At 36.0% G+C, this 26,882-nt stretch overlaps 1 protein-coding gene across 1 annotated transcript in view; it reads right to left on the bottom strand.

Annotated features, from left to right (window-relative positions):
- Positions 1-2,536: 2,536 nt before the first annotated feature.
- ctdp1 (CTD (carboxy-terminal domain, RNA polymerase II, polypeptide A) phosphatase, subunit 1) overlaps positions 2,537-26,882 on the bottom strand; it is a 112,060-nt gene continuing 87,714 nt past the window's right edge. Inside the window, exon 13 of the mRNA XM_081377545.1 lies at positions 2,537-4,526. Coding sequence (XP_081233671.1) covers positions 4,376-4,526 — 151 coding nt within the window. The 3' untranslated portion in view covers positions 2,537-4,375. The remainder of the gene's footprint in view (positions 4,527-26,882) is intronic.

Below are 26,882 nucleotides of genomic sequence, written 5' to 3'. Positions count from 1 at the left end.
TTCAGTTTTTTGGGCAAAATCTCAATATTATACTAAACTCAACTCCTCATTAAAGAACTTCACGATAAACGTGTATTTTCATTCATGTATTTGTGTATCTACAGTCGAATTTGTTATCAAATCAACAGAGAACACACTTGAAGTTTTGACATTAGTATTTATTTCTAATAAATGCATTACTAGAATAAAATGCAGTGCTTCATTATGCAGTGAATATTGAACTGTTTTACCAACATTAGAGTGTGGTTAGTTTGCGATGTTAATTGTTTTGAGAGCAATTATATTCATTTGTAGAAATGTGTCAAATCGACTGAGAAAAACTGTAAAGGCAGCACTTCAATTGGAAGACGTTTGAAGAGAAAAAAGTTGAGATTTCACATTGAGTTTTTAATTATATTAAAACTGGGACAAAATACAGCTAATATTAATCACATTGATGACAATTTAAAGATTAGTGGTATTACGCGGATTATTCAAAGAGGATGAGCTGACTGAAAAGCCCACTGAGGTATCTAATCCTTAATCTCAGGATTAATTCAGTGCCGTGTTATGAGATTTTCACACAATCTCAAAACATGCAGCAGTGTAGCTGTGGGATCTGTAATGATTCAAACATGAAGACAAGTCAATGAATCTTAAGCGCAAACCTCAGTCACTAGTGTTTTCAGAAACTCATCCACTCAACTGCAGTATAAATCAACATCGGTATTCCAGATGTAGTAGTTGAGAGTAAAGCTGAGTTCACCGCACTGAAATACTATTAAGTGTGTTTTATTGAGCGCTTTCAAGCGGGTGAATGAAACAAGATTAGACAGGATGTGTCCAGACTGATTTCCCCCTATCCAACACAGTGGCCAGTTGAATCACTACTGAAGCAATACCTAATGAGCTTTCAGCTAATTTTACTTTAGGGAAATCCAGCAGAAACTATTTGAATTCAGCATTAGTTTTTATTATTGATCTTCATTTAGTCCTAGTGAATAGCTGTTTTTAAACAGGCAAAAATCAATTCAAAAAGTAAAAAAAACACATCCAGTTAGTTTTTTTTAAACTTGTTTACTTTAAAACACCCTTCTTTTTTAATGTAATACATTGAAAAAAAAAAAAACTTTTTTCCACAAAGTATTATGCTGTAAAAATATTATTTTATTTGATTGAATATGAGTAACTGAAAATATTAAATAAGAAAACCTTGCAATGTCATTTACTGACATAAATATTTGTACTTAGTAAAAAGGTTCTATAAAAATAAAGATAACTATATTAGCTTCCACACCAGCAGACAATATCATTCTGTTTATTCGAAGTGCGTGCTGCAGTTTAAAGCAGGATGGATTCTGATTGGCTGTCAGTTTTTATCATTGATCAGATGGGAAAAAATCGTTCTGAAAGTGAGTGCAGTAGCTGTTATCGTTATAGTTGTGGTGTGGACTCTACTATTCTTTTTATTTAGAATTTTTTTTTTTAACTACATAGTTATATTGTCCTTAAAGGGATAGTTCACTTTGAAATAAATTTTTGATATGTTTTAGCTTACCTCAAGGGCATCCAAGATGTAGGTGTCTTTTTTTCCGCAGTAGTTTCAATTTGGATATTTTTAGGTCAAACCGTTCTTGTCTGTCAGTCATATAATGCAGGTCGATGGTCACTGTATCAAAACACAAGTCCAAATTAAACAATTCCCCATCGTAAGTACACATTGATGGCCTAAGACACGAAACGAGCGGTTTGTGTGAGAAAACGAACAGTATTTATATCGTTGTTATCTCTTGAAAACAGCACACGTCTAAACGACATCTATGTATACATCTATACCCGCCCGCGCCGTCAGATCATTTGGACGTGTGCTGTGTTACAAGAGGTAAAAACGATATAAATACTGTTCGTTTTCTCACACAAACCGCTCGTTTCGTGTCTTAGGCCATCAATGTGTACTTACGATGGGGAATTGTTTAATTTGGACGATGGGGAATTGTTTTAATTCTGTGCTTGTGTTTTGATACAGTGACCATCGACCTGCATTATATGACTGACAGACAAGAACGGTTTGACCTAAAAATATCCAAATTGAAACTACTGCGGAAAAAAAGACACCTACATCTTGGATGCCCTTGAGGTAAGCTAAAACATACCAAAATTTTTTTTCAAAGTGAACTATCCCTTTAATTCTATAAAACCTTTCCAGTTTGCTCAACAACCTGATACATGAGTTAAACAAACTAAGAAAGTACAGCAACTTTATTATGTAATGTAAAATGCAAGATTATTGACCTTAGATCCACAAGTTAAAACCTTAATATTTCTACGTTTTTATGTTTGATGTTTGCATAGACCTTTAAGTAGATACAAATAAGTTCAAATAAGTTGAGACTAATCAAAGTCCCGAATCTAGTTTTCTCAAGTTTTTGGAGTTCTCTTAACTTTTTTTTTATTTACAGTGTAACCTAGTTCATCAGTGCTACTGCATGATTTTTTTTTTATTGTTGCTATAACACAAAACACTGCATTCAACAATACACAGAAAAAACCCCTGAAAACACTGGTTTATAAAACAAATCTTTATTAAATGAAAAGCTTTTTCTTTGTCAAGTACGAAATAGAATGTACAAATACTTTACATTGTTGAAAACAATCATTGTTGAAAACATCAACACGATAAAAATGAAAGAAAATATCAGTCAAAAACATCACAGGTTCCATAACTGCACAAACCTCTGAGAAACATTTGAAACTGAGATCTGGACGTCTAGTCCTTCAAGCAGCTCAGCGGAAGAAAACCAACTAGAACCAGTATAGTATGGACTCAAAAAACTGGACTTAAACACGTAGTCTTAACGCCTACAGGTCCAGATCTGATCAGTGTGTACAGTGATGGTTCAGGGTGGCACGAGAGCCAACCAAACACCCGGTTTAACGCTGCCACAGTGTTCACTATCAGCACCTGAAGCCAAATGAAGACGATGATATCTGTACACTGTGACATCATCACAGTGTAAAAAGTGGCATTTCAATGTCATCTTAGGACCAGAAAAGGTCATGAGTATCAATTTGGAGGTAGTTACAGGAAGAGTTCACACAAACATTTACTCTCGCTCATGCCATTCCAAAGTGTTATTTCCTGTCTTTTGTTAAACATTAATGAAGATGCAGAATGTCCGAGCAGCTCAAGTGTAACGCAAAACATCTGTAACAACATTGGATTGTGAATTGTGATGTCAAGATCCAAAAAAGAACAAATGCATATGATATTTTAGTGTGAGTAACAAAACGATAATATTCCCCTCCACAAAGCTCTGAAATAGACTACAAAAGCCATATGGACTATAAAAATGGTGCGTTGATATAACTGATGTCTTGTGACCAAACGCAATGATGTCAAACCTGCATCAAAAGCCTTAAATATTATGTAAACAATGATTTTCCTGCATTTTCTTCATCTAAAGTGGTCATATGCCTTCAGGAGACCTGAAATATGGATGCTAGTTTTTGGACTATGACATTATACCATTATTACCATCCACTTTCATTGCTTAAAATCTTTTAAGGCATTTTGATATCTCATTTTGTGTTTCTTGGAAAAAAATAAAGAAATAAAACAGGCTTGTAATGACATGAGGGTGAGTAAATGATGGCAAATTATACCTAATTTTATGTGAACTATTTCTTTAATATGCAAACAATTGTAACAAGCCAATCACAAACGGTAAATGGAAATTTTCTGTTGCAAATGTATCACCGATGAACTCATTTTACAATTCCTATTCTCACCAGTTTCTCATACTTTTAAGCAATTGTGAGTTTTTTGGTAATAGTGGCTGTGGGCGAGTCTAAAGGTGCTGGTATTCTGGGATTGGTGCAGCACAGTGTCAGTCACACACAGAGGCGTCAACGGCACTGGACGACGCACAAAACAAAAAGGAAACAGGCAACACAGGACACATTTGGACGTCTGAGTTTGACTGCTGGTGAGGAACACAAACCCCTCCAAATGTCTTGAGGGGTCCATGAGCAGAGGTCTCAGCTGCAGGCCCGCTTCAGACTCTTTGGCATTCATCACCAATTAGTTGAAATATTTCTTTTCATTTACATTTATATAAAAATTTGTTTTGAATCGGGAACAAAAATAAGTAAAACATCAGACACAGAAGCTCTACTTCCCACACCGCTATGTACTGTAAATTCACAATAAAATGACTTTGTGTTGAGCCCGTCCTACTAAAACTCTATCTGTACATGTCTATCTACTTAGTAAACCCCTTTGTTTTATTCACACACACACTTACTTGCGCTGTATAACAGCGACACAAACACACGTTTTGTCTCAGGTACCTTAAGAGAACAGAGTCAAGTTCATAACCATCGGCGTCCAATCAGCTCACATGAAATCATTTAGCTCCGCCTCCAGCGCGGCGACCATCTCATCAGCCTCTGAGCTGCTGCCCTCCTCATTGGAGTCTTTACTGGAGCCGCCACAATCATCATCATCATTGTCATCTCTGGCCTCTTCCAGTTTTCTTTTGTGGCCCCTAAAGATAGAAAATACAGAGGCGTAGGTGAGTGATGCTCACTAGTCAAAGTATTTTAGAGAGAAATGCTCATTGGTTCATAGTGGCCTGGTTGCCAGGGTTATGTGTTGAGCATGGTTGAGTCTGACTGGTTGCCTCTGTGCATGAATACTGCTCCTGAGTAGATTAATAATTTAAAATGTGATGGCCTATTGACCAGGCAAAGAATTCAGGTTTAATGCTAACTGTCACAAATAGCCCATCAATCTTTGCTCTGCCTGGAAGAATATACACTACGTTCAAATTTTTTTTTAAAGAAATTAAGGGTACGTTTACACGACAACGATATGCTTAAAACGGACAAGTTTTTCCTTTGAGTTTTCCCGTGTACAGGCGACACCATTGTCAAAACGATCACCATTCACAAGGATCCGCGAAAACGACTAAAAGCGCTGTATTCTGCTGCCAGGCCAGTAGATGGCAATGAAACACTATAGATTGAACACGTAATACACATGTGCATGACGTCATCGTTTTCAGAGATTAGTGTTTTTGTTGTTTACATGAAAACGGGTTTCGAAGTGCACATTTTTGAAAACGGTCTCCCAGTTTGCGTTTTCAGGCACCCAAAACGCTGTTGTCGTGTAAATGAACTAAAAAGTTTTACGTTTTTAGTTGAAAACGGTGTCAAGTAAACAGCTCCTCAAACTGATGAAAATTGACAGTAGATGTATAATGTTACGAAAGATTTCTGAAATGATGTGCTTTTGAACTACAGGTTTGGAAAGACTGAATGAATTTTCATTTGTGGGTGCACTAACGTGTTAGAAACATCAGCTTCACATGCATGAAAGCCATTCGTATTGACACTGACATACACACACACACAACTACTTTGTAAGCCAGTTTTGAAGAAGATATAATAATGCTCTGCCAGAGCTAATTAACCGATGGCTGTCATTATATCTGCTGATAGTACTGACAGCTGTTTTGATCATGGACAGTATATGTCTACTACCACCTGCTGAGAAAGAACCAGTCTGACTACATGAATAAAAGATAAAAGCAAAGGAAGGACAGAAAATGGAAACCATCAGAAAAGAAAGTCAACCTGACAATGGAACAGTCCATGTGTTTAATATTATGGGAAAAGAAGCTCAGTATTGCGTTCACATCACCTAGCATAATTATAAGAAATAAAAGCAAGAAGTTTGTCTCACAAAGTTTTTAAAGCCTTTTGAGCATTGCAGTGTTATCATGCAAGTACACTGTGCATGTACACAAACGGCAGACTTTAGTTTAACAGTGATTCATAGCACCACACAAATTTGAGTCTTTCATCTTCGATCAAACCACAGACCAAAGCACAATGCTGTTATTCAGACTGCCATTATTCCACAGTCCTTTTCTTTATGTGATATTTAATGTTGGTAAATGTGAAATCGGCTATAACTCCAAGAATAAAGAAGAATATTAAGGTAATAAAAAAACTAGTGAAAACTGCACATGGGAGCTCATAAATAAAACAATTATGAAAGCGAAAACTAGCCAACAAAAACATTCATTAAATGAAAACTAAAAATGGGTTTTCAAAACTACAAAAAGGACTTGTTTGTCATATTTTCAATCAATGCTTGATTCCTCTCTCAAGTTGCACTTGATTTTATATAAATACAAATAAATAAAAATTATGCCCCAGTAAATCTAAACTGAAAACAAAATAAAACGAAAATAAAAAATCTAGTGAAATGATAATATCCATGGTTTCCATACGAAAAATACGAATACATTATAAATCACATAATTAATCAAGTTTGAAATTATCCTCTTGTCTAGCACAAAACAAAAAGTAAATTGACTGAAGCCAATGAAAAATTTCACCTCACGCACATATAAACATAGTTTAATACACATGCATTATGTTTTACTTATAACATGACAGTGTAATTATTCTGGGAAATGCACAAGGTCAGTCTCTTTGGCAAAGCTCGAGATTTTTACATTCTTTTGACGTGCTCATTGTAGCAGGTTTGAAAACATGACTTTTCTGGTGGACAAATAAACCTATACAGTCCTGACTCCTGGAACTTGTATAAGAACTTGTATAAGGATTTGGCAGAAGTTTTTTGTCCAAAGCACCTTACACTGCATTAAAGTTATGCATTTTATCAGTCCAGGCATTCACTGGAAATCAAACCCATGACATTGGCATTGCAAGCGCCACACTCTACTGTTTGAGCTACAGGAATCCGTGAAAAGAAATAGCACTTTTTTTTATTTTTGTGCAATGTGCTCTCGTCCCCATAAGTGACATTTTGTTTGGAGAGAGACGTATTCTTTCCACTGACAGTTTCATGCTTTTGTCCAAAATTGCACCTGAGCTCAACAGACCAAAAACAAAAAGTGTGCAAAAAAACATTTTCAGACAAGTGCCGTCAAAAGTACTGGCACTTCGGTACCAAGCCGATAGGACTCAATACTTTAAAAACGTCATGATATCAGCCTTTCTGCAGTACCAGTAGTACAGGCTCAATACCCATATTTGAGTGAGCGCTCTGTGAAGAGCTTCAAAGGTATCTATTTACAATGTGTTTTTACAGTGTTGAGCATTGTAGCCAATCACAGACATGTTTGTTGAGCATGCATGTACACGCAATGGCCAATCAGAAACATTTAAGTTAGTCAGAATCTGCTCAATACACTAGTTTGTTCAGTGTAAGAAAATAATATTTTGGTTATAAAAAAACATTTATATGTTATTATAACCAAAAAAGGTATAAACACAATGCAAATAAGAGATCCATTGTGCAGTATAGACAGATTTTTCATTATAACTGGAGTTTTCACTCACTGGAGCTGAACTTCAGTGATATCAGCATTCATTGTAAAGGGAGCGCTCTTTGCTTGGTTTCTATACATACAAATTTGCTTGTTTTCTGTATATATCCCAAATATACAACTGGGAATGACAACTGTATTAAAATTCAGAACTGAAACAGAAATTACGATGTTTGACAATGTGATAACCATAGCAAAGGACAGGACAAAAATAAATAAAGAATAATCTGATGTGCCAAAACAGATCTGTGCATTAAGGCTGGCAGTGTACAAAAGAAATATACCAGCCACTTTTTCTGCTAACTTTTCATTTGATCTTTTTAATGCAATGTTTACTTACTGTAATTGAACAATATCTGAAGGGTACATGCTAATGTTTTAATGTATTATTTATTTATTTATTATTTAACAGCAATAACAATTAACTAATTTCATGCATTTTATTTTTATTTTCAAATAGCTGAATAAAAAAACTAAAAAACAATTGAAATGCTATGGTTTGGTACCGAGAACCACAAAGCTTTACTGGTATTGGTGGTGACTACTGAAAATTTTGAATTGTAACAACACTACTTCAGACTACAGAGAATTGCTGTGTTCTTGATTTGACTGGAGAGTTTTCTGACAACGCCTCAACTCTCACCCACCCACCAACTGACTGTGACCCTGCTGACTCAACAACACCCCACACAGCATGTCTGAAAATAATATGCATCTTTTTGATGCCTCAAGAAAGACCATTTTCCCATTGGGAATACTGCTGTCGGGCTGGAAAACCAGCAGGACAGATGGAGGGTTTCTTTTTAAACTGCAAATAGACGCTAATGGCGCAACGGCATAAAAAAATAAAGGAAGGAATATCCCTATTTTCAAACAAGCTGTCTCACTCCCTCTGTCTTTCACTGTCTACAAGAAACAGATTACATAAGCACAAAGGCTCTGAGAATGAGAGAATGGGAGGAGGATGTGACTGCAGAGCTGTTGAAACTCGGCCGGCTCAGAGTTTGTTCCCTCTGAATGCACCTAAAAGATTTAACCAGGACAGAGCTCTCACAGCCAAGAGAAAGAAACAACTAGAGAAAAAACAGTGCAGTAACGAGTAAAGAAAGACAAATAAGGAAGGACAAGACAGAGAGAATGAAAAATGTATAAATAAAGAAAAAAATACATTCTCTCTCATCTGTAGAACTCAAAATAAGATTTGTGGAAAACTGAAGAAAGGTGAGTAAATGATGACAAGCAGGGTTTTTTGTTGTTGCCTGAACTAACCTTTTAAAGCCACAAAAGAGGCATTCAATAAACCGAGGAGGTTTAATGATGTGTGTTCGATTAAACCCATATGGCTTCATTCGTTCTCATACAGCCACGTGTTAAGCACCAGGATGGGGTGTATTGATTGAAGATGGAGGGAGGGTAATTGATGGTCGTACATGCATGTAATAGACAGCGCTGGTCAATAAGTGTAACATTTTGTGCTGATGCATCCTCAAGAATAATTGTGAAGATGAGGTCAGAACGGCCGAAGATCAGCCTAATGTGTGAATGAGGCGTGAATGTTCCCAATCACCATTCAGAAGATCATTTCAGACATCATGGATTTTATTTAAGACAGACCGCACACACTCTGAGCACTGTAGCCCATCAATTACTTGGAAAAAGCGTCTGTTGGGATTGGAGCTTGAACCAAAAAATAGATCAAAGAGAGCTTTTGTGTCAACTAAGCACACAGTGCAAAAAAATAAATAAAAAGAGTTTAAATGTACCCAAGAGTCATCACTGCATCACTGTTTTTCATCTGTGAGCACCCACCAAAATTAAAGGTCCCATATTATGCCCCTTTTCACAAGATGTAAAATAAGTCTCTGATGTCCCCAGAGTGTGTATGTGAAGTTTCAGCTCAAAATACCCAACAGATAATTTTTTACAGCATGTTTAAATTGTCATTTTTGGGGGCACAGAAAAAACGCGCTGTTTTAGTGTGTGCCCTTTAAATGCAAATGAGCTGCTGCTGGACGACACAGGGGGCGGAGCTTCACAAGCTCACGCTCAGTCTATCAGGACAATTTCATCTCACGGAATGATGATAATATCAGAAACTCTCAGTAACGGCGTTCATTTCGAGTCGGACAATAATGCCTACAAAGTCAGAGTGCTGTATAGAGATGGAACAGGTATAGTTTAGTAGTTTAATTACGGTTATTATAACGTATTTGTCATCTGCTTGTATGTATCCATTATTTATTAATAGCCTACACGTCTGCTGTCTGAATGATGATCAAACATATACTGATGAGTTTAATAAAGTTTATTGTACATCACACAAAAGATGAAGCGTCAGTTTTACTTCAGAAAATCACCGTAAGAGCTGAGTAAACACAGTAAGTTATAAGAAGTGCGCAAGTAGCCAGTAGAGTTGAGGGAGCATTCCTGTGGGCGGAGGTTAGTCAAAAAACGGTTTTAATGATGTCATTAAAGAAGGAAGTAGAGGGATGTAGTCCAAACGAGCCGTTCACTGTAGTCGACTTCTGTTAAATAAAATATCTCGCTTGGCATTGAACTTTGAGCTTTATAATTTTACAGATATTATTTATGCTCTAACAGCAACATTACACACTAACTAAAGTTTGAAACATGGGATCACGAAGAACGGGACCTTTAATGTTTGTAGATTTTAGTCTGTGTGTGTTAGTTTTGGGGTCATCTACACCAGTGGTTCACAATCCTGGTCCTGGGGACCCACAGCTCTGCACATTTTATTTGTCTTCTTTATCAGACACACCCAGTTCAGTTCATTAGAGCTCTTTCCTAACGAGCTGATGATCTGAATCAGGTGTGTTAAATGAGGGAGACACACAAACTGTGCAGAGCTGTGGGTCCCCAGGACCAGGATTGGGAACCACTGATCTACACTATCGTTTAAAAGTTCAGGGTCAGTAAGATCTCTTATGCTCACCAAAGCTGCATTTATTTGACCAAAAACACAGTAAAAGTAATATTGTGACATTATTATAATTTAAAATAATGTAATTTATTCTTGTGATGGCAAAGCTGAATTTTCAGCAGCCATTTTCCAGTCTTCAGTGTCACATGATCCTTCAGAAATCCTCCTAATTGGTCAAGAAACATTTATTATTGTAATCAATTTTGAAAACGATGTGCTGCTTAATTTTTTTGAGTGGATACCGCAATACATTGAGTTTAACAGGATTCTTTGATGAATGGAGAGTTCAAAAGAACAGCATTTATTTGAAATAGAAATATTTTGTAGCATTTTTGTAGTCACTTTTGATCAATTTATTGCATCCTTGCGGAACGTTTACAAAAGAAACTGCGGATACAAATGGACCAAATATTGATGACGCATTTAAGCACAGAATGATCTTTGATGCAACATTCTGTGTGAATAGAATATATGTCAACACAGGACAATTTTTGTTCAACTATTTCATCTTATCCTTGCCCTTGAAACAGATTTAAAGCTCAGTAATTTTACAAATTTTGTTAAACTATTTCGACAATTTTTTGTTCGAAAATTTTTGTTCAACTATTTCATCTTTTCCATATCCTAGTAACAGATTTAAGGCTCAGTGATTTTAAGAAGGCAACCACACTGTGCAAAGCCAGAGCTTCTGATTAAAAAAAAATATATAGAGAGAGAAAATAGAACTATTGCAATGTAGCAAAAGGACAGTATGAATGTTTTAGGTAAGTTTAGTTTTTCAACAAGTAACTGCTAGTATATAGAGCAAGTTGGTATGGAAGGGGTATGCATAATGGTTGTTTACACACTTTTGGAAAGCAATGTCACTTTCATTTATGGCTCTATCCCTCTCCATCACTCTCCCTCCTGTTATTCTGCAAGGAGACTTCCTGAAGTTAAGCGAGTATAATGACCTAGTAACATTTTTTTTAAGTTAAATATTTCTATGAATACACTACCGTTCAAAAGTTTGGGGTGAGTACGATTATTTGTTATGTGAAATGAATACTTTTATTTAGAAAAATTGATGCATTAAATTGATCAAAAGTGACATTAAAGAAATTTAGAAATGTTAAAAAAATAGCATTTCAAATACAGTAAAATGCTATTCTTTTGAACTTTCTATATTCAAAGAATCATAAAAAAGCACTGTTTCCACAAAAATAAGAAATGTTTCTTAAGAATGATTTCTGAAGGATCATGTGACACTGAAGACTTAAGTAATTCAGACGGTACTCGACAGGTAAATTGCAATCGAGCATTTTTTTTTTACATTGAGTACTCGATTAATTGTGACAGCCTTAGTCCAAATTTCACATATCGCGTCTTTTGCGCGCTCAAGTTTGTTATTTCAAATGTAGGTGCGCGGCAAGCATGCTCATAATGGAAGTGACGCGGTCGCCACGTGTACGCGGTGCACCCGTTTTTTCCAGGCGCAGCGAGATGAAAAAATCTCATCTTTTCAAAATGCCGCAAGTGCACCGCAGGTCATGTGACAAGAACCAACCAATCAGCTTCGCCCTTTCCGTAATAACATTGAAAGCTCAGTCAACATGATGTGGAGAGTGCAGTTCATGGTTGCATAGCAACGACAGATGCCACAGGTTCGCAAGCGCTTTGGAAAAAAGGAGACAGAGTCGCACAGTGAATGGGCCCCTTAGTCAGCATATTAAGAAACTTCTTTCAAAAACACTTAAAAAAAACTTCACAGCCCCAAACTTTTGAACACTAGTGTATATAATTCTAAGCCTTAACCGCTGAAAATCACCTCGGATAAAAACAGCTTTGCACTAAACAGCTAGAGAGAAGAGACCCTGAAAAAACATACCGTCACACTTGACATGCTGCCAGGACTTATTAATTTAAGAAAATTTAAAATAACAAAACTTTCAAGCTCATTATAAGCCAATTAAACTCCAGCCCTGAAAAAAAATAAAACAGACATAATTAACCCAAATGCCTATAAAAGTCAAGTTTTTTGACACTGCTCTCATTAGAGTTTAATGTAGGACAGATGATTGTTCCAACATTACCCCAGTGTGACCTGTAACAAGCAAAGCGAAGATTAAACAAAACAACAGATGAGCCACATTCCTTAACTTCTAATAAACATGTATTGGTGAGTACTTTTCAAACACAATTTGCTGGCAGATGACAAAACAGGTCATAAATCCTATAGATTAGTCATCTTATATTGCCAGACAGAAATGTAAGTCATTGTTCTCTGTAAATTCGGAACAACATGAGGGTGATTTTTTTTTTATTGTTGGGTGAACTATCGCTTTAACGCAGCGTGAAATTTTGGCACTGTTTTGTTCATATCGTGCTTCTAAAGAAACATGTTTGCAGAAATGTGCTCAGAAGAGCAGTACACAGGGAAACAATAGAGAAAGAGAGAGGCAGATATGAGAGGGAGGAAGTCCATGCACCTTCTCATCTATCATCTCAACAGCCGTTCACAGTGTTTAATCTATCAAAGGTCTGTTCTGGGAGGACATAAAAAGAAGCTGGCCCTATTCAAAGATCATCCATTTACCCAGAAGCCCCCGGACATAGCGGCACTGATACATCAATTACAGCATGCATTAGAAATGCTGCTACACTCATCTACAGTAAAGGGAAAAGTCACCATTTAACGACAATTACAAAGTAACCAAGGAGTGATTGCGAGTATATATATATATATATATATATCCACAAGGCACCTTAGATTTGGTGAGCGTTGCTCACTAACACCTTCATTAAGCAGTCAACAGGCAAATTATTTCTGCCTCATTAACTTCATTAACGTGCCATTCATATTTCACTCTAGTGAAATTATCATTAGTGAGGAAACAAGTGAAGTGAAAGGATCTTCCAAACGGATCCCATGGGACATTACAAATCCATATCCATTTTAAACTACGCTCACTTCATCCATTGTTTGTTTCCATGGAGAATGGACCCAAGACAAGGGCAGCAGTAATTAAATTAGATTGGCAGTATATCATACTCTTATTCTCGCTCTATAAGCCTTTAAAATCATGCGTGGCTATTCAGAGAGTTCTGATGGATCCATTAAGAGTGCAATAATGGGCTTCTTCTGTGTGTTATTTCACAGCCCATAATATTCAACAGCTGAGGAGATTGAATGTAAAACAGCACCTACAGGTCTGTTGCCATGGCATTAAGTGGTGGCCTAACGCCTCGAAAATACTCTGAAAGCGGTTGGAGGAACTATTCAGTGTGCAGATGGGTGAAAGCTTATGAAGCTCAAGGAAATCCATTAACAGCAATGTTCTAAAAGCACCATCTTTAATACAGGTTTGACAAAGAGGAGAACAACTTACTGTATGGCGTATCATGCTGTATGGTGATGAAAGGGATAGTCAATCCAAAAATGAACACACCCTCATGTCGTTCCAAAACTATAAACCTTTATTCATCTTCGAAACGTCATCGTCCCTCCACTGAAAGTCCATACCACCAAAACTTTAATCCATACGAATCGAGCAGCAAGTCCCTCAAGAGGCACGAGCGCTTAATATAACGAACAGATTTAATTTAGGCTTTTATTCACAAATAAACATTGATCAATGTACATAGAACACATCAAATATGGTGAATGAAAGCTCAAATGTGCGTGGTTGACAAGCAAGAACCAATGAGGTTTGTTCTTGTGTGGTAAGCAAGTATATTTGCGCATCCATTTATGGTATTTGATGAGCTCCATGTATATGTGTTGATCATTGTTTACTGTATATTGTATGTTGGAATCAACTGCGTAATTGATCTGGATTTCTTTTACAATGTCTTCATGAACTTTCTGAACTGTTAAAGTTTTGGTTCTGTGGACTTTCAATAGAGGGACAGAAAACTCTCAGGTTTCATTAAAAATATCTTCAAGATGAACAAAAGTTGCACAGGTGACAAAAATGATGACAGAAATTTTTTTAGGTGAACTAACGCTTTAATGCCTTTTGATTTTCACAGCATATAGCTTTAGTTAAATGGATTTCTTTGTCAAATTATGTAAACACAATTCCTTTAGATAAAAGATTTTTAAAAGGATTAGAAAAGTGTGTTCAAGTTAAGTATCCAAATTTTCAACTACTTTAAGGCACAAGTTAAAGACATACAGTAGTCCTCCAATACTGGATTTAAAATATGAAATAGTATAATTTAATACATTTGTGGAAGCATACGTGATAGTGCTCAGCAGTATGCATAGAACTACAAGACTCATGCGGATTTCTCTAGTGGATGAGCATTGTATGCGTTTATGAGCATGTAAGCCTAATTTACATGTACTAATTGACACTTTATCAATAAAGACTTACAGTACAGCAACCGGGACAATCCCCATGGAGCAACCCAGGGTTAAGTTCTTTCAAGATCACCATCCAAAGAGCAGCGTGGACATTCTGCCTTCTTTTGTCACCATGGAAAAAAATAACAGCAAACGCACTTGCAAAGACGTGATGGTGAGTAGATGACAAAACATAAAATTTTAGGTGAACTATGGGACTTTTAAACACTACAAAACAAAACAAAACACTCAAGAGCCAAGGTTACGTTTGGATTATTAAAAAATGGATTTCATTAACCAAAGCAAAATATCTAAAATAGTACTGCTGTTGTAAAACATTTCAAAATGTTAATTATCACGCTAACAGTCTGCTGCATGTCCCATAGTGTTCCCGAGCAGTGCTCTGTTCAGACTAATAATTAATTAATGAAAGCTGATGATGAGCACTTTCGAATACTTGATTCTGTCCCCTTTCTGAACAAAGCTGTCAGCGTGAAGAGGCAGGGGAGGAATGTGTGTACACTTTCGGTGATAATTAAGTTAATATAGTGACTGGGGCCTTTTCACAGACAAGCAGCCAAAATTAATGCCCATGAATGTGTGTACACATACACAAAAAAACACACACATAAGAATGAAGAGACAACAGTTTTCATCTCTCCTCCCACAGCATGCTCTAATTGGCCCTCAGGGAACCGCTACGCTCCGAATCCACGCGACGACACCACACATTTATGTTGCAGGAAACACGTCTGAGAATCTGCAATCCACATGCAATGTAAAGTGAGACATCTGTTGTCCGTATGCATTTATTCAGCAACTTTTTGAGCAATGTTGCTGGGCAATCTTGCCGAGCGATTGTAGCCTGTGCACTTTCCCATTGAAAATGGGCAATAAATTGCAATCTGGATAATTTAGGTTGGTCGTGGGCCCCGTGTCTCATCTGGTTGCCCGTTGACAGCAACATTGCCCAGCAATATTGTTCAAAAAGTTGCCCTGTGTATCATCACCTTAAGTGTTGAGGCTAAATTAGAATATTCTTAAACTTTAATCAGCATTTCACCATTTCATAGTAAATTTTTCATCAATATTTCAATTTAAACCATTTAACTACTTTCATTATGTCAATTTTTCATCTCGTCTAGGGCTGTCACTTGATTATAATTGGTTGATTATTTTGCTGATTTTTGTAGTGACCAAAATAGAACAAAGAGAACAATTGGTCTTTAAAATTACTTAAAAACATATATAACAGCAATTGGGTAATAATGATTGAATCAATAACTGTTAAAATACATAATGTAATAGAGAGATAAATATGCTTTTCACACAAACTAGTCGTCAGAAGTTTTTATTATTATATTAATGTGGATGAAGTCATTGCGTTTTGAAACAAAGATGAAGTTCTCAATGTGAATGCATAACTCTAGGGGTCAAACAACTAAAAATCAAGTCAGGAATCTCGGTGTGATTCTGGAGTCAGACCATAGTTTCAGTAATCATGTCAAAGCAATAACTAAATCAGCTTACTATCATCTCAAAAATATTGCAAGAATTAGATGCTTTGTTTCCAGTCAAGACTTAGAGAAACTTGTTCATGCTTTCATCACCAGTATTGTAATGGACTCCTCACTGGCCTTCCTAAAAAGTCAATAAGACAGTCGCAGCTCATACAAAAAACGCTGCTGCCAGGATCCTGAGCAGAACCAGAAAATATGAACATATCACACCAGTCCTCAGGTCCTTTTTTAAAGTATTATTACTGGTATATAAATCACTCAATGGCAAAGGACCTCAATACATTGCAGATACACTCATAGAAAATAACAGATCACTCAGATCATCAGAAATACCAATACCAAGGTTTCACTCAAAGCAAGTAGAGTCTGCTTTTAGCCGTTATGCCAGCCGCAGCTGGAACCAGCTTCCAGAAAAGATCAGTTGTGCTCCTACAGTAGTCACATTTAAATCCAGACTCAAAACACATCTGTTTAGCTATGCATTTACTGAATGAGCACTTTGCCACTGTTCGTCCGACTGTTTGCACTGTATTTTATTTCCTTTTTATTCTAAACTGTTCTTATTTCTTTTGATTATTTTAATTACTTCTATGTAAAGCACTTTGAATTACCATTGTGTATGAAATGTGCTATATAAATAAACTTGCCTTGCCTTGGATGAACATCTAGCTCAAAAGGTCCTATCACTGACATTAAATATTTGAATCCCCTTTAAAAAAAAAAAAATGCTACAGCGACTGTAATTTCTTGTGACAAACATGTGGACAAAACATCAAAGAAGGGTTTGGACTTTTTCTTTTCTTTTCTTTTTTTTAAATCAAGATGAACCAAAATGCATATTTAGAAACTTGATACATTGACATATGATGACGTATTTCTATGAAAGATAGACTCTTGTCTGTGGAATGTGTCACTTTTTTTTTTTTTTGCTGATTAATAGTTCATTCAGATACATTTTTTAAACCCAAGAACTCAATTAATCAAGTAATTGTGACATCCTATGCTTGTCTTTGTTATCATTGAGGGAAAAAAAAATCCATCAGTAATCCAGTAATTGCCAACCTGATAGCAACTCCAACATTGCAGTTTTACAGTCAAACAAACTCACACTTTTTTTCTTCTCTTTTTTGTGTGTGAAAATGTACAAAATCTAGAATTATACAAAGGGTTCAAAGGATAATTTGTTCTTCAAAGCCAGATCTTGAAGCATTAGTCAACTCCGTCCAAATTTAAATCTAGTCTGGCTCAGTCTCCAATGGCTTCAACTTCCAATAAAAAGCAGCCAGATAGGCTTCATAGACTGAAATCATATATATGTGTTAGGTTGCCATAGAGATAATGAGTACATGACAGATACTTTTCCTGGAATCGATCACAGGATTTGCCGTAAGAACAGCAAGAGTAAGGGTCAAAGACCCAAAGGCTCTTTATTCACACGTGTCAGCCCTGTTTCATTAGCACCGAGCACAAACTCAGAACCACCACTACAGACTTCCTCCCTCAGGTTTCAACCTGACGATCCAGAAAGATAAAGTGAGAGAACTCCCAAAGATCTGCTTAGTTTCCTGCGGTTGTTCAGAATCTGAGATGATGGAGTGTGTTGCGGACAACTTTGGTCTCAGAGATCATTAAAATCCTAAGCAGGCAGGCTGCCTCATTGTAGTTTAAATGATGAGATCTTTATGTAGAACAATGCTCTCGCTGCCTAATTGAGAGGTCCTAAATCCAAGGCTGCACTTCTAACTTTCCCCTGCCCTGAGGACAGAAGATCAGGAATGTCCTGTCGCTGCCATCTTGCCAGTGTCAGAACAGGGATACTCCTGATAGGATGTAAGGGGAAGTGGCAGAGTTTGGCACTCCAGGGGGGAATGATGCCTCTGATCACTGCACAGTCCTTCATGAAGCGAGTCCTGCCCTCAGGCATCTGCCAGCCGATGGTTCAGAGAGAATCTCCAAGGGTTTAACATGGTCAGTGTTTGGGAGGAGGACACAGGCCTAACTCACGGCTGCTTCGTAACTGTCTGCTTTACAAATCTGTGTGGGTTCTTCGAATAACATTTTTCAAATATGAATAACATAACTACGAATAAAATTTTTCACGGTCAAGGGTCAAATGATTAAAAATTATTTGAATGCACAACGGACAGAAGCTCTTTCTACATTTTTAAGCACGGTTTAGTAGCTCACATAGACAGTTCTGGAGTGTGTTTTATATTAATTTCAACAACAACAAAAAACGCTTTCATTTAAATATATTAATTTCAAACTACATTTAAATAAAAAAAAAAGTTTCACTATACAAGAAAAATATACAATGACCAAGATTATTTCTACAATAAAACAAGAACATTAATATTTATATGCCAATAAAATTGTTACCAGATATGTGAGCCATCAATCCTGGAAACAATTTTTCAAATGTTTTGTATTTCATCACCCTCTTTTAACAGCAGTTCTACAGTATTACATGAGAAGCTAATTCCCTATAAATTTTAACGGACCGTTCAATGAAATCACTTACTGTTCAATAAAATCTGATCATATGGGTTTGACATATTCAGTCCATTTATTTAAATAATAATAAAAAAATAAATCCAATAAACAAACTAAAAGAAAACCGAAGTTGGTAACAGTTTATTTTACAGTGTTCTTGTTACACATTACATAGCTACTATAGTAATTACTATAAATTGTGCCTAATTACACGCAACTAACTTTAACCACACCCTAATACTACCCTAACCCTATAGTAAGCACATGTAGTTTATTTTTATTACTAATAATAATTAACTACATGTGCTTACTATAGGGTTAGGAATCAGGGTTGGTTTAGTGTTGCATGTAATCATGCATAATTTATAGTTATTACTACAGTAACTACATGTAACGTGTAACAAATACACTGTAAAATAAAGTGTTACCAAAAACTTCTGAGTCTTCAAAGAAAAAGAAAGCCTTACATACATATTGTGTGTAATATATCTATCCATTCTTACAACTTAACTGATTTTAAATAATACGTATATAAATATGATATAGTTTTAGATATGATATAATGTCGGGAGCCGGGAATCGCACAATTCACTACATGTCGGAGTGCTTCTTATACGGCTATTGGCTGTGACAAATAATTCTTTAAAAGAGGGCATAAAAATAGTTCAGATTCCTCCTTCAGAGTAATTCAGTGTTTTTTGTGCTCATTTTATTGTCTCCTCAATAAGCTGTACAAGTTTTAATACTGTACTTAGGAGTAATAGTGTAACAAATTACTAAGCATATTAGTGATGCATATTTTTTTTTAAAGGGAAAAAATATGAAAACCGTTTGAGATGAAGCACATCATGCCATACATTAGGACACCGCTGTGACATGTCAACGGTCCACTTGCAGTAGTGCGTGTCAGGTGACCACATGATGACAGGATCATATGGCACTAGCAGTGAAATTCATTCCCTCAGAGGATCAAAAAACAAGGTGGACTGGTTGATTTAATTCATCAGCATCCCACATGCACACATTTACATCACTGCAGTACACTAAAACACCCATAATTCAATCTGTTCCCGGTTCTTTGTTGAAACAGTAGTCACATCAGCAATATGCTTATAAACAGGAAGACTGAACTAATTGAATGTGTTGCAGAGACGACGACTCGCAGCACTGTGAAGACATGAGGGCATCCTTTCACTCTTACCACAACAAAAACAAATACATGAAGAAAATCAAACTAATAACATCCCACAGCATTGTTTGTGCAGCTCTGTGATGCGAACGTTAATTAATCCAAATTTGATCCTTTTCACGCGTAGATAATAATTTACTCATTAGCAGACATAAAAGGACTATTTTTCCTACTCAAAATGTAGTTGATTGCTAATAGTTATAACTTTAACTATACTGTATGACTTGTGTCATCCATTCTTCCTTTTTTCTTGTCCTCTAATGTTGCTACCCATTTTTATGCTTGTCACAAATAGATAAATAGTTGTTTTTTTCGACCAATAGTTCCAATAGTGTCTAATAATTGATATTCAGAACCAATTTTGTTTTATTCCTCATTTATGACACAATAGCTTCACCAAAATAACACTATTTATTATAAATACTTATTATATGAATTTTGTTATTATTATTATTATTATTATTATTAATAATAATGAAAACCATTACAATTTATTAATACATTTTTGGTGTGTAGCATTTATCTGATGTTCTGGACTATTTTTGATTATTTTAATTTTTCTCAATATTATCAATAATGAAAATTACAATTATTAGTTATTTTGATTTCCATTATTATTAACTATTTTTAAAAATTTTTATTATAAATAAATCATCCCTTTTTAATGTACAGTGTATCTTTTTATTATTATTATTATTATTAAAAATAATACTTCATTTATAATAAATGATCTATTTTGTGTGCAGTATCTGATGTTCTGTGAATAACAGGCTGTGGGTTGAACAATTATAATTATTTCCATTAATATTATTATTTGTAATATAATGTATTAATAAATTGGTGTTTTTTGTGTGCAATCTGATGTTCTGGGAACTGTGGTTGGCCTGTGGATCTTGATGGTGAATGGGTAGCGAGGCGTACTGTATAGAGAAGAATGCTGGTCTGTGTTTGTTGTGTCCACTGGACCTGCTTCAGACTAGATTTAATGACGAGAACATCCCCTCTCATCCCCTCTGGGGAAATGATAAATACTGGGCTGAATCAATCCTGTCATCGATGACTGAACAACATGAGCATCGAGAGGTCAGTAAAATGTTCATCTCGACTGCAGCTGAAGACAGTTTAACTGAACTAGGGCTGGAACTAACAATTTTTCAATTAATCGAATAGTGTAAGGAAGAAACGTGGATTTTTTTTTAAAGTCCCATCAGTGTGACAGGACGGGACACAGGGTTTGAGGGGAGGGGGTGTTCATTTATTCTCAATTTTCAACATAAAAGAAAACAATGCAGTCACATATTTTTCAGAATAACTCTTTTTAATTTAAAAATGTGTGACACATGGTCCTTAAGCACATAACTCTATATTACTTTGCAAACTTAAATGCCTGGAGAACAAGCAAGCTAGCTGGCAAATTACGTAGCGTTAGGATAACGTTATTAATGTTAAATATTTTCCAAAGGTATGCAAGTCACACACACCTTTGTGCTATTCTTGTTATGGCCGTATTTTAGAGTAAACACTGGTCATAATCTAACCACAACTAGGACAAAACTCATTTACTGTATGAGTGTCTTTAATTTCTTCATTCTGCCAAAACCCAAAACACTTACTACAGTGCAGTACATGGTAAAACCATGGTCAATTTTCGTAAGCATTGATTTATAAACGATTCTGATTACAAACCAGGGGAGATGTTTGAGCATCTTGCCAGCAGAGCTAGTGACAGCAAGAAAGTTGATATAAACTGAGGATGAGGGGCACCATGGTACACATTAGTGTCTATGACAATAGCGTTTGCATAATGACTTGATCAGAGTGCTTTAACGTCACTGTACACTTAATCCAATAGCTTTAAAAGCGCTCACTTCAGTGTGAGAGAACAGGCTTCAGTTACGCAGTAGTCAATTAACTTTTTAGAGCTTTTCATTAAAACAGTTTCGGCTGCGGACGCTAGCCTTTTGCCTTTAGAGCACTGATGCACCACTAATGGAGTGTCTCAGTGTTTACAAGAGCTGATAAAAGCCCACTGGTATTTTCCTTTTGGTAAACAACATTTTAGTCAATAACGTGAAACCCCTTCAAGAACGAAAGAGAATCAAAAGCTCCGAATCGCTACTGCATCATAAATCACAGAAGTGAGCAAAAGCAGGTCAGTTTATTTAGCATCTGTGTATTCCGAGTAAAAATGCCGCAGTCAGTGTTGGTTATCTTTGTATTATAAGACTTATAGTGCAAGCTACAGCAATGATCCTTCCTCATTTAGTTTTTATTTCGTATCTCTTATTAAATCTAAATTAAACAAAGTATATGATTAACTAGAGAAAAAAAAAAATACATCAATAGGTTTGGATACAATTATTTATGCTTTGCATTTAATTTCAGTTTGAAATAACCTTTTCCCCTAAATATTTCCCCCATTCATTTTCTCCATAGACATTTGAAAAAAAGAAAAAAGAAAAAGCGATCTAAGCTATGAACCAAACCATCCAGCTTCAAGATAAAGCATAACATTATGCCATTTGATTCAAGCATTTAAGGTAAATACAACATTTAAACAATCAAACAAATGTTAATACAGGCACCATTTCATGAAAATCTAGGACTTCTAAACACTTTTTCCAGGCCCATTTCCCCCCCAAAAAACTTAATTGACAATTTCACGTATTCTCTTCACCCTACAGTACATAGAATATATAAACAGAATATAATATACTAAATGAACACAGATAGACAGAATAAGGAATTAACTAAGAAATAAACTAAGGAATTATATTACTTAATATTATATTTTTATTATATAAAAAATAATTATAAGTAATATTTAGCTATAGCTATTATATGTATTAAATAAATACAGCCTGTTGGCGAAAGCCTTGAACAACATGTAATGACATGAGATAAATTCCACTCTTAAAAAAATGCAGTACTTCAAATGTCAAGTTCACATTTACTTCTATTGCACATTTAAAACAACCTTGGTTGACCAAAGTGCTGCACATAATATAATACATAAAAACCGTTCCAGAGGGTTAAAAGCACAAGGGATAAGATGAGTTTTTAAGCATAGATTTCAAGTCGGACACCATGGGAGCAGCTCTAACATATAATGGCAAGCTATTACACAGGTTTTGGCCGGCCACTGCAAAGGCTCGGTCTCCTCTACACTGCAACCTGGATCTTGGGACACACAAAAGGTGACAAATGCACAAACTAAGCCATCTAGATGGATTATGGATAGAGATGAAGTCTGAGAGGTATTGGGTTCTAGATTAATGAGGGCTTTATAAACAAATAGCAACATTTTAAAATCAATGCAGTTTTGGACTGGTAGACAATGCAGAAAGCATTGGGCATTTGGTAAATAAAGACAAAATGTATATCACAGGTCCTTCCACAGCTTGTGGAGGTCATGGTAGGTCATTCTTGAAAGGTTCTTGAAAGGAAACAAAACAAATTGGAGAATTTGAATGACACTGCTTTGTGTGCTCTATTAAAGGTCCTGTATTATGCCCCTTTTCACAAGATGTAAAATAAGTCTCTGATGTCCCCAGAGTGTGTATGTAAAGTTTCAGCTCAAAATACCCAACAGATCATTTTTTACAGCATGTTTAAATTGTCATTTTTTGGGGCTCAGAAAAACGCGCTGTTTTAGTGTGTGCCCTTTAAATGCAAATGAGGTGCTGCTGGACGACACAGGGGGCGGAGCTTCATGAGGTCGCGCTCAGTCTCTCAGGACAATTTCATTTCACGGAATGATGATAATATCAGAAACTCTCAGTAACAGTGTTCAGTTCGAGTCGGACAATAATGCCTACAGAGTCAGAGTGCTGTATAGAGATGGAACAGGTATAGTTTAGTAGTTTAATTACGGTTATTATAACGTATTTGTCATCTGCTTGTATGTATTCATTATTTATTAGCCTAATAGCCTACAAGTCTGCTGTCTGAACGATGATCAAACATATACTGATGAGTTTAATAAAGTTTATTGTACATCACACAAAAGATGAAGCATCAGTTTTACTTCAGAAAATCAATGTAAGAGCTGAGTAAACACAGGAAGTTATTAGAAGTGCGCAAGTACATAAACGAATTTCGGTAGAGTTGAGGGAGCATTCCTGTGGGCGGAGGTTAGTCAAAAAACGGTTTTAATGATGTCATTAAAGAAGGAAGTAGAGGGATGTAGTCCAAACGGGCCGTTCACTGTAGGCGACTTCTGTTAAATAAAATATCTCGCTTGGCATTGAACTTTGAGCTTTATAATTTTACAGATATTATTTATGCTCTAACAGCAACATTACACACTAACTAAAGTTTGAAACATGGGATCACGAAGAACAGGACCTTTAAAGCAACTTTTAAGTCATCACAAACTTTATGGACAATTATTATTTTTATGGAATATTGCAGGGTTTATTATAAATGCACATCAAATTCATGTGCCCTCATAATATGAATCTAAAATATGAACTTCCCCTCCCCCTTGCAATGAGAGGGTGCAAGGGCAATAATCCATCCACTCCAACAACCTGTCACTCACACAAGATCACGGCAATGGCAAACGACAACGATCCAATCAATTCCCAACGGACAAATAAAGCCTATGTTTTTTCTCGCTCAAGAAGCCATTTCACTCAGATATACATCACAACATGGAAGAAAAGACAATCAAAACTTCCATTTTATGCCAACTCTAAAACAATAACTACAGTCAACACTCATAAGTGTCCACAATTCAGAGATAAACATCCTGTTTAATTCCTCTTTTACAGCATTTTATACAGTGGCTCAATGCTGATGTAATGACTCAATCGGCCACTCAGCATTATATCCTGTTTAATGACGAGAGAAAGACAGCATGAATGTGATGGATACTGATAATTGCATAATATAAACAGAGCTGTAGAGGGAATCTGGGAAGCTCTCTTGAGAATTGCCTTCATCTGGACCCATGTAACAATGCTAACAGTAATCCTCAGCAATAGTGGGCCTGTGCCAGATCTAAAAGGCTACAGACTGAGAAATAGGGTTGCTGCGGTAGTCGGTGTTACCGGTGTTATATGGTGTTCGGCCGTACACAATTACTTTACTGGGCCACCGTGGTACCAACTGTCGTTTTGCTTTTTTATGGAAAAACAAAAAAGGTCTCAACTATAAAAAATACTTTTATTAGTTTCAAGCAGGAGATAAAAATAGTACAAATGTTTCGGCTACTTGCCTTCGTCAGTGTTTTTATAGAAATAAAAACCATTTAGGTCAGTTGGACAACGGACGTTACAATTATAAACTGAACGCGTCTGCTCCATATAGAGCAAGCACAGTGCAGCCGGAGTCAGATTTCACTTATGTGAAGAGAGAGTAAGGAGAGATGACTGACAGGATGATGGCAGAGGATTTGGTGCGCAACCGATCCAGAGCGTCACTGACAAATATCTGATCTTGTAAAATCTGCAGTCAGTTCTGCCACTCCCCACACACAGAGTAGCTTACGCCTGGTCGCAAAAAAAAAAGGTAATTGCAATTTTTTTTTCTCAGATTTGCGAGATATAAACGCACGATTGTATGTTATAAATTCAGAATTGCGTGATATGACCTTAAAATTGCGTGTTATAAAGTAATTGAAAGATATAAACTAGCAATTCTGACTTTTTTATTGCGATTGTGAGATTATATCTCTTAATTACGAAAGAAAAAGAGAAACTCTAATCACGAGTACACTGTTTTCTCTCCTAAGCACATGAGAAGTGGAACGTTACTTGTGCTGTTTCATCCTAGTGTATGGAATGGTCTCCATTTATGAAAACTCTGGGAAACCAAAGACATGTAAGACACAAGATCCAAATTTGAATAATCTTCCTCTGAACAGCAAAATGCAAAAGCCCTGTTTCTCTACAAAGGCACTACTGGAATATTCATGAAGTGGGTGTCAATTTTATGCACCGTCCTCGTTTTGTCATTCAAATACAGGCCGTCTCCACAGGAGCCTGAGTCATAACATGGTATTTGCAGTGTTTTAAAATAAAATGTAATAAAATGTGACTGTAAGAAAGACCTTTTTTAAAACCTACACAAATTAAATTGAAAACCTTATGTGCATTTTATACTGGAAATTGATATAATAATGTGTTTAAGAAAAGCAATAACCAGATTATTGTGCTTATATAATGTTAAGTCTAATAATATTTTAATAATGTAGTCTAATGCAATAGTTTTAATTATATACAAGTCTGAAATACACAGGGATTCTTATTTTGAAATATTTCTGAGACCTTTTAAGACCCTGGCACAAACAAAACACCATACTGATCACATCCTGTGTGTATCATGTTATATTGAACTGCTTTTTGCTTAACCACAATTTTGTCATTTTCTTATGTATGTGTATGTGCATATCGCATGAAAAAAAAAAAACACATTTAAGTATTAAAAACCTGTGAAGCTAACTGTTGCTCACTCACTCATACATTAATACACACATGCACTGGTCATTGATACAGGTTGCATCATAATACCAACTACTGCAATTTTGAAGCATTTCTTACACTGCACTCAATCCCTCATCCATAGTAATATTTATTCCTCAGCAGTGACTTCGGTATCCATCACCAAACATGGCCTCCATCTACAAATATGGCTTCATCACCAATCAAATCGTCCGTCACCCAGTGGCTGATTGATTTTCTTATGAAAACAGCATCTATCACCTCAAGCACATTCACAAGCTCTACGAGTACTGAACAGCACAACGCACCAGTTCTGACTCCATCTGCTGAGATCTGCTCCAATTTCACTTTTTGCTCTTTCCAAAATTTTATTAGCCTGGTTTAGCATTATTTTAGCACATTAATGAGCAAGATTGATTCAAAATGTTAAGGCACAAGGGAATGAACTCATGCCATGTCCGATTTTTAATAAAAATCAGGGTCCTTTTTCTCCACTAATGAGCACATTATGACTCCTAAATATGTATATAAAAAAATGCTGATACACAAACATTAGACAAATAAATCTGACAGGACTTACACTACTGTTCAAAATTGTTGTTTTTGAAAGAAACCTCTTTTGC

Source organism: Scardinius erythrophthalmus (assembly GCF_964197995.2).
Source record: "Scardinius erythrophthalmus genome assembly, chromosome: 10".
NCBI classification, from domain to species: domain Eukaryota; kingdom Metazoa; phylum Chordata; class Actinopteri; order Cypriniformes; family Leuciscidae; genus Scardinius; species Scardinius erythrophthalmus.
Note: the sequence above shows the minus strand (reverse complement) of the source record. Positions and strands in the feature narration are given on the sequence as shown.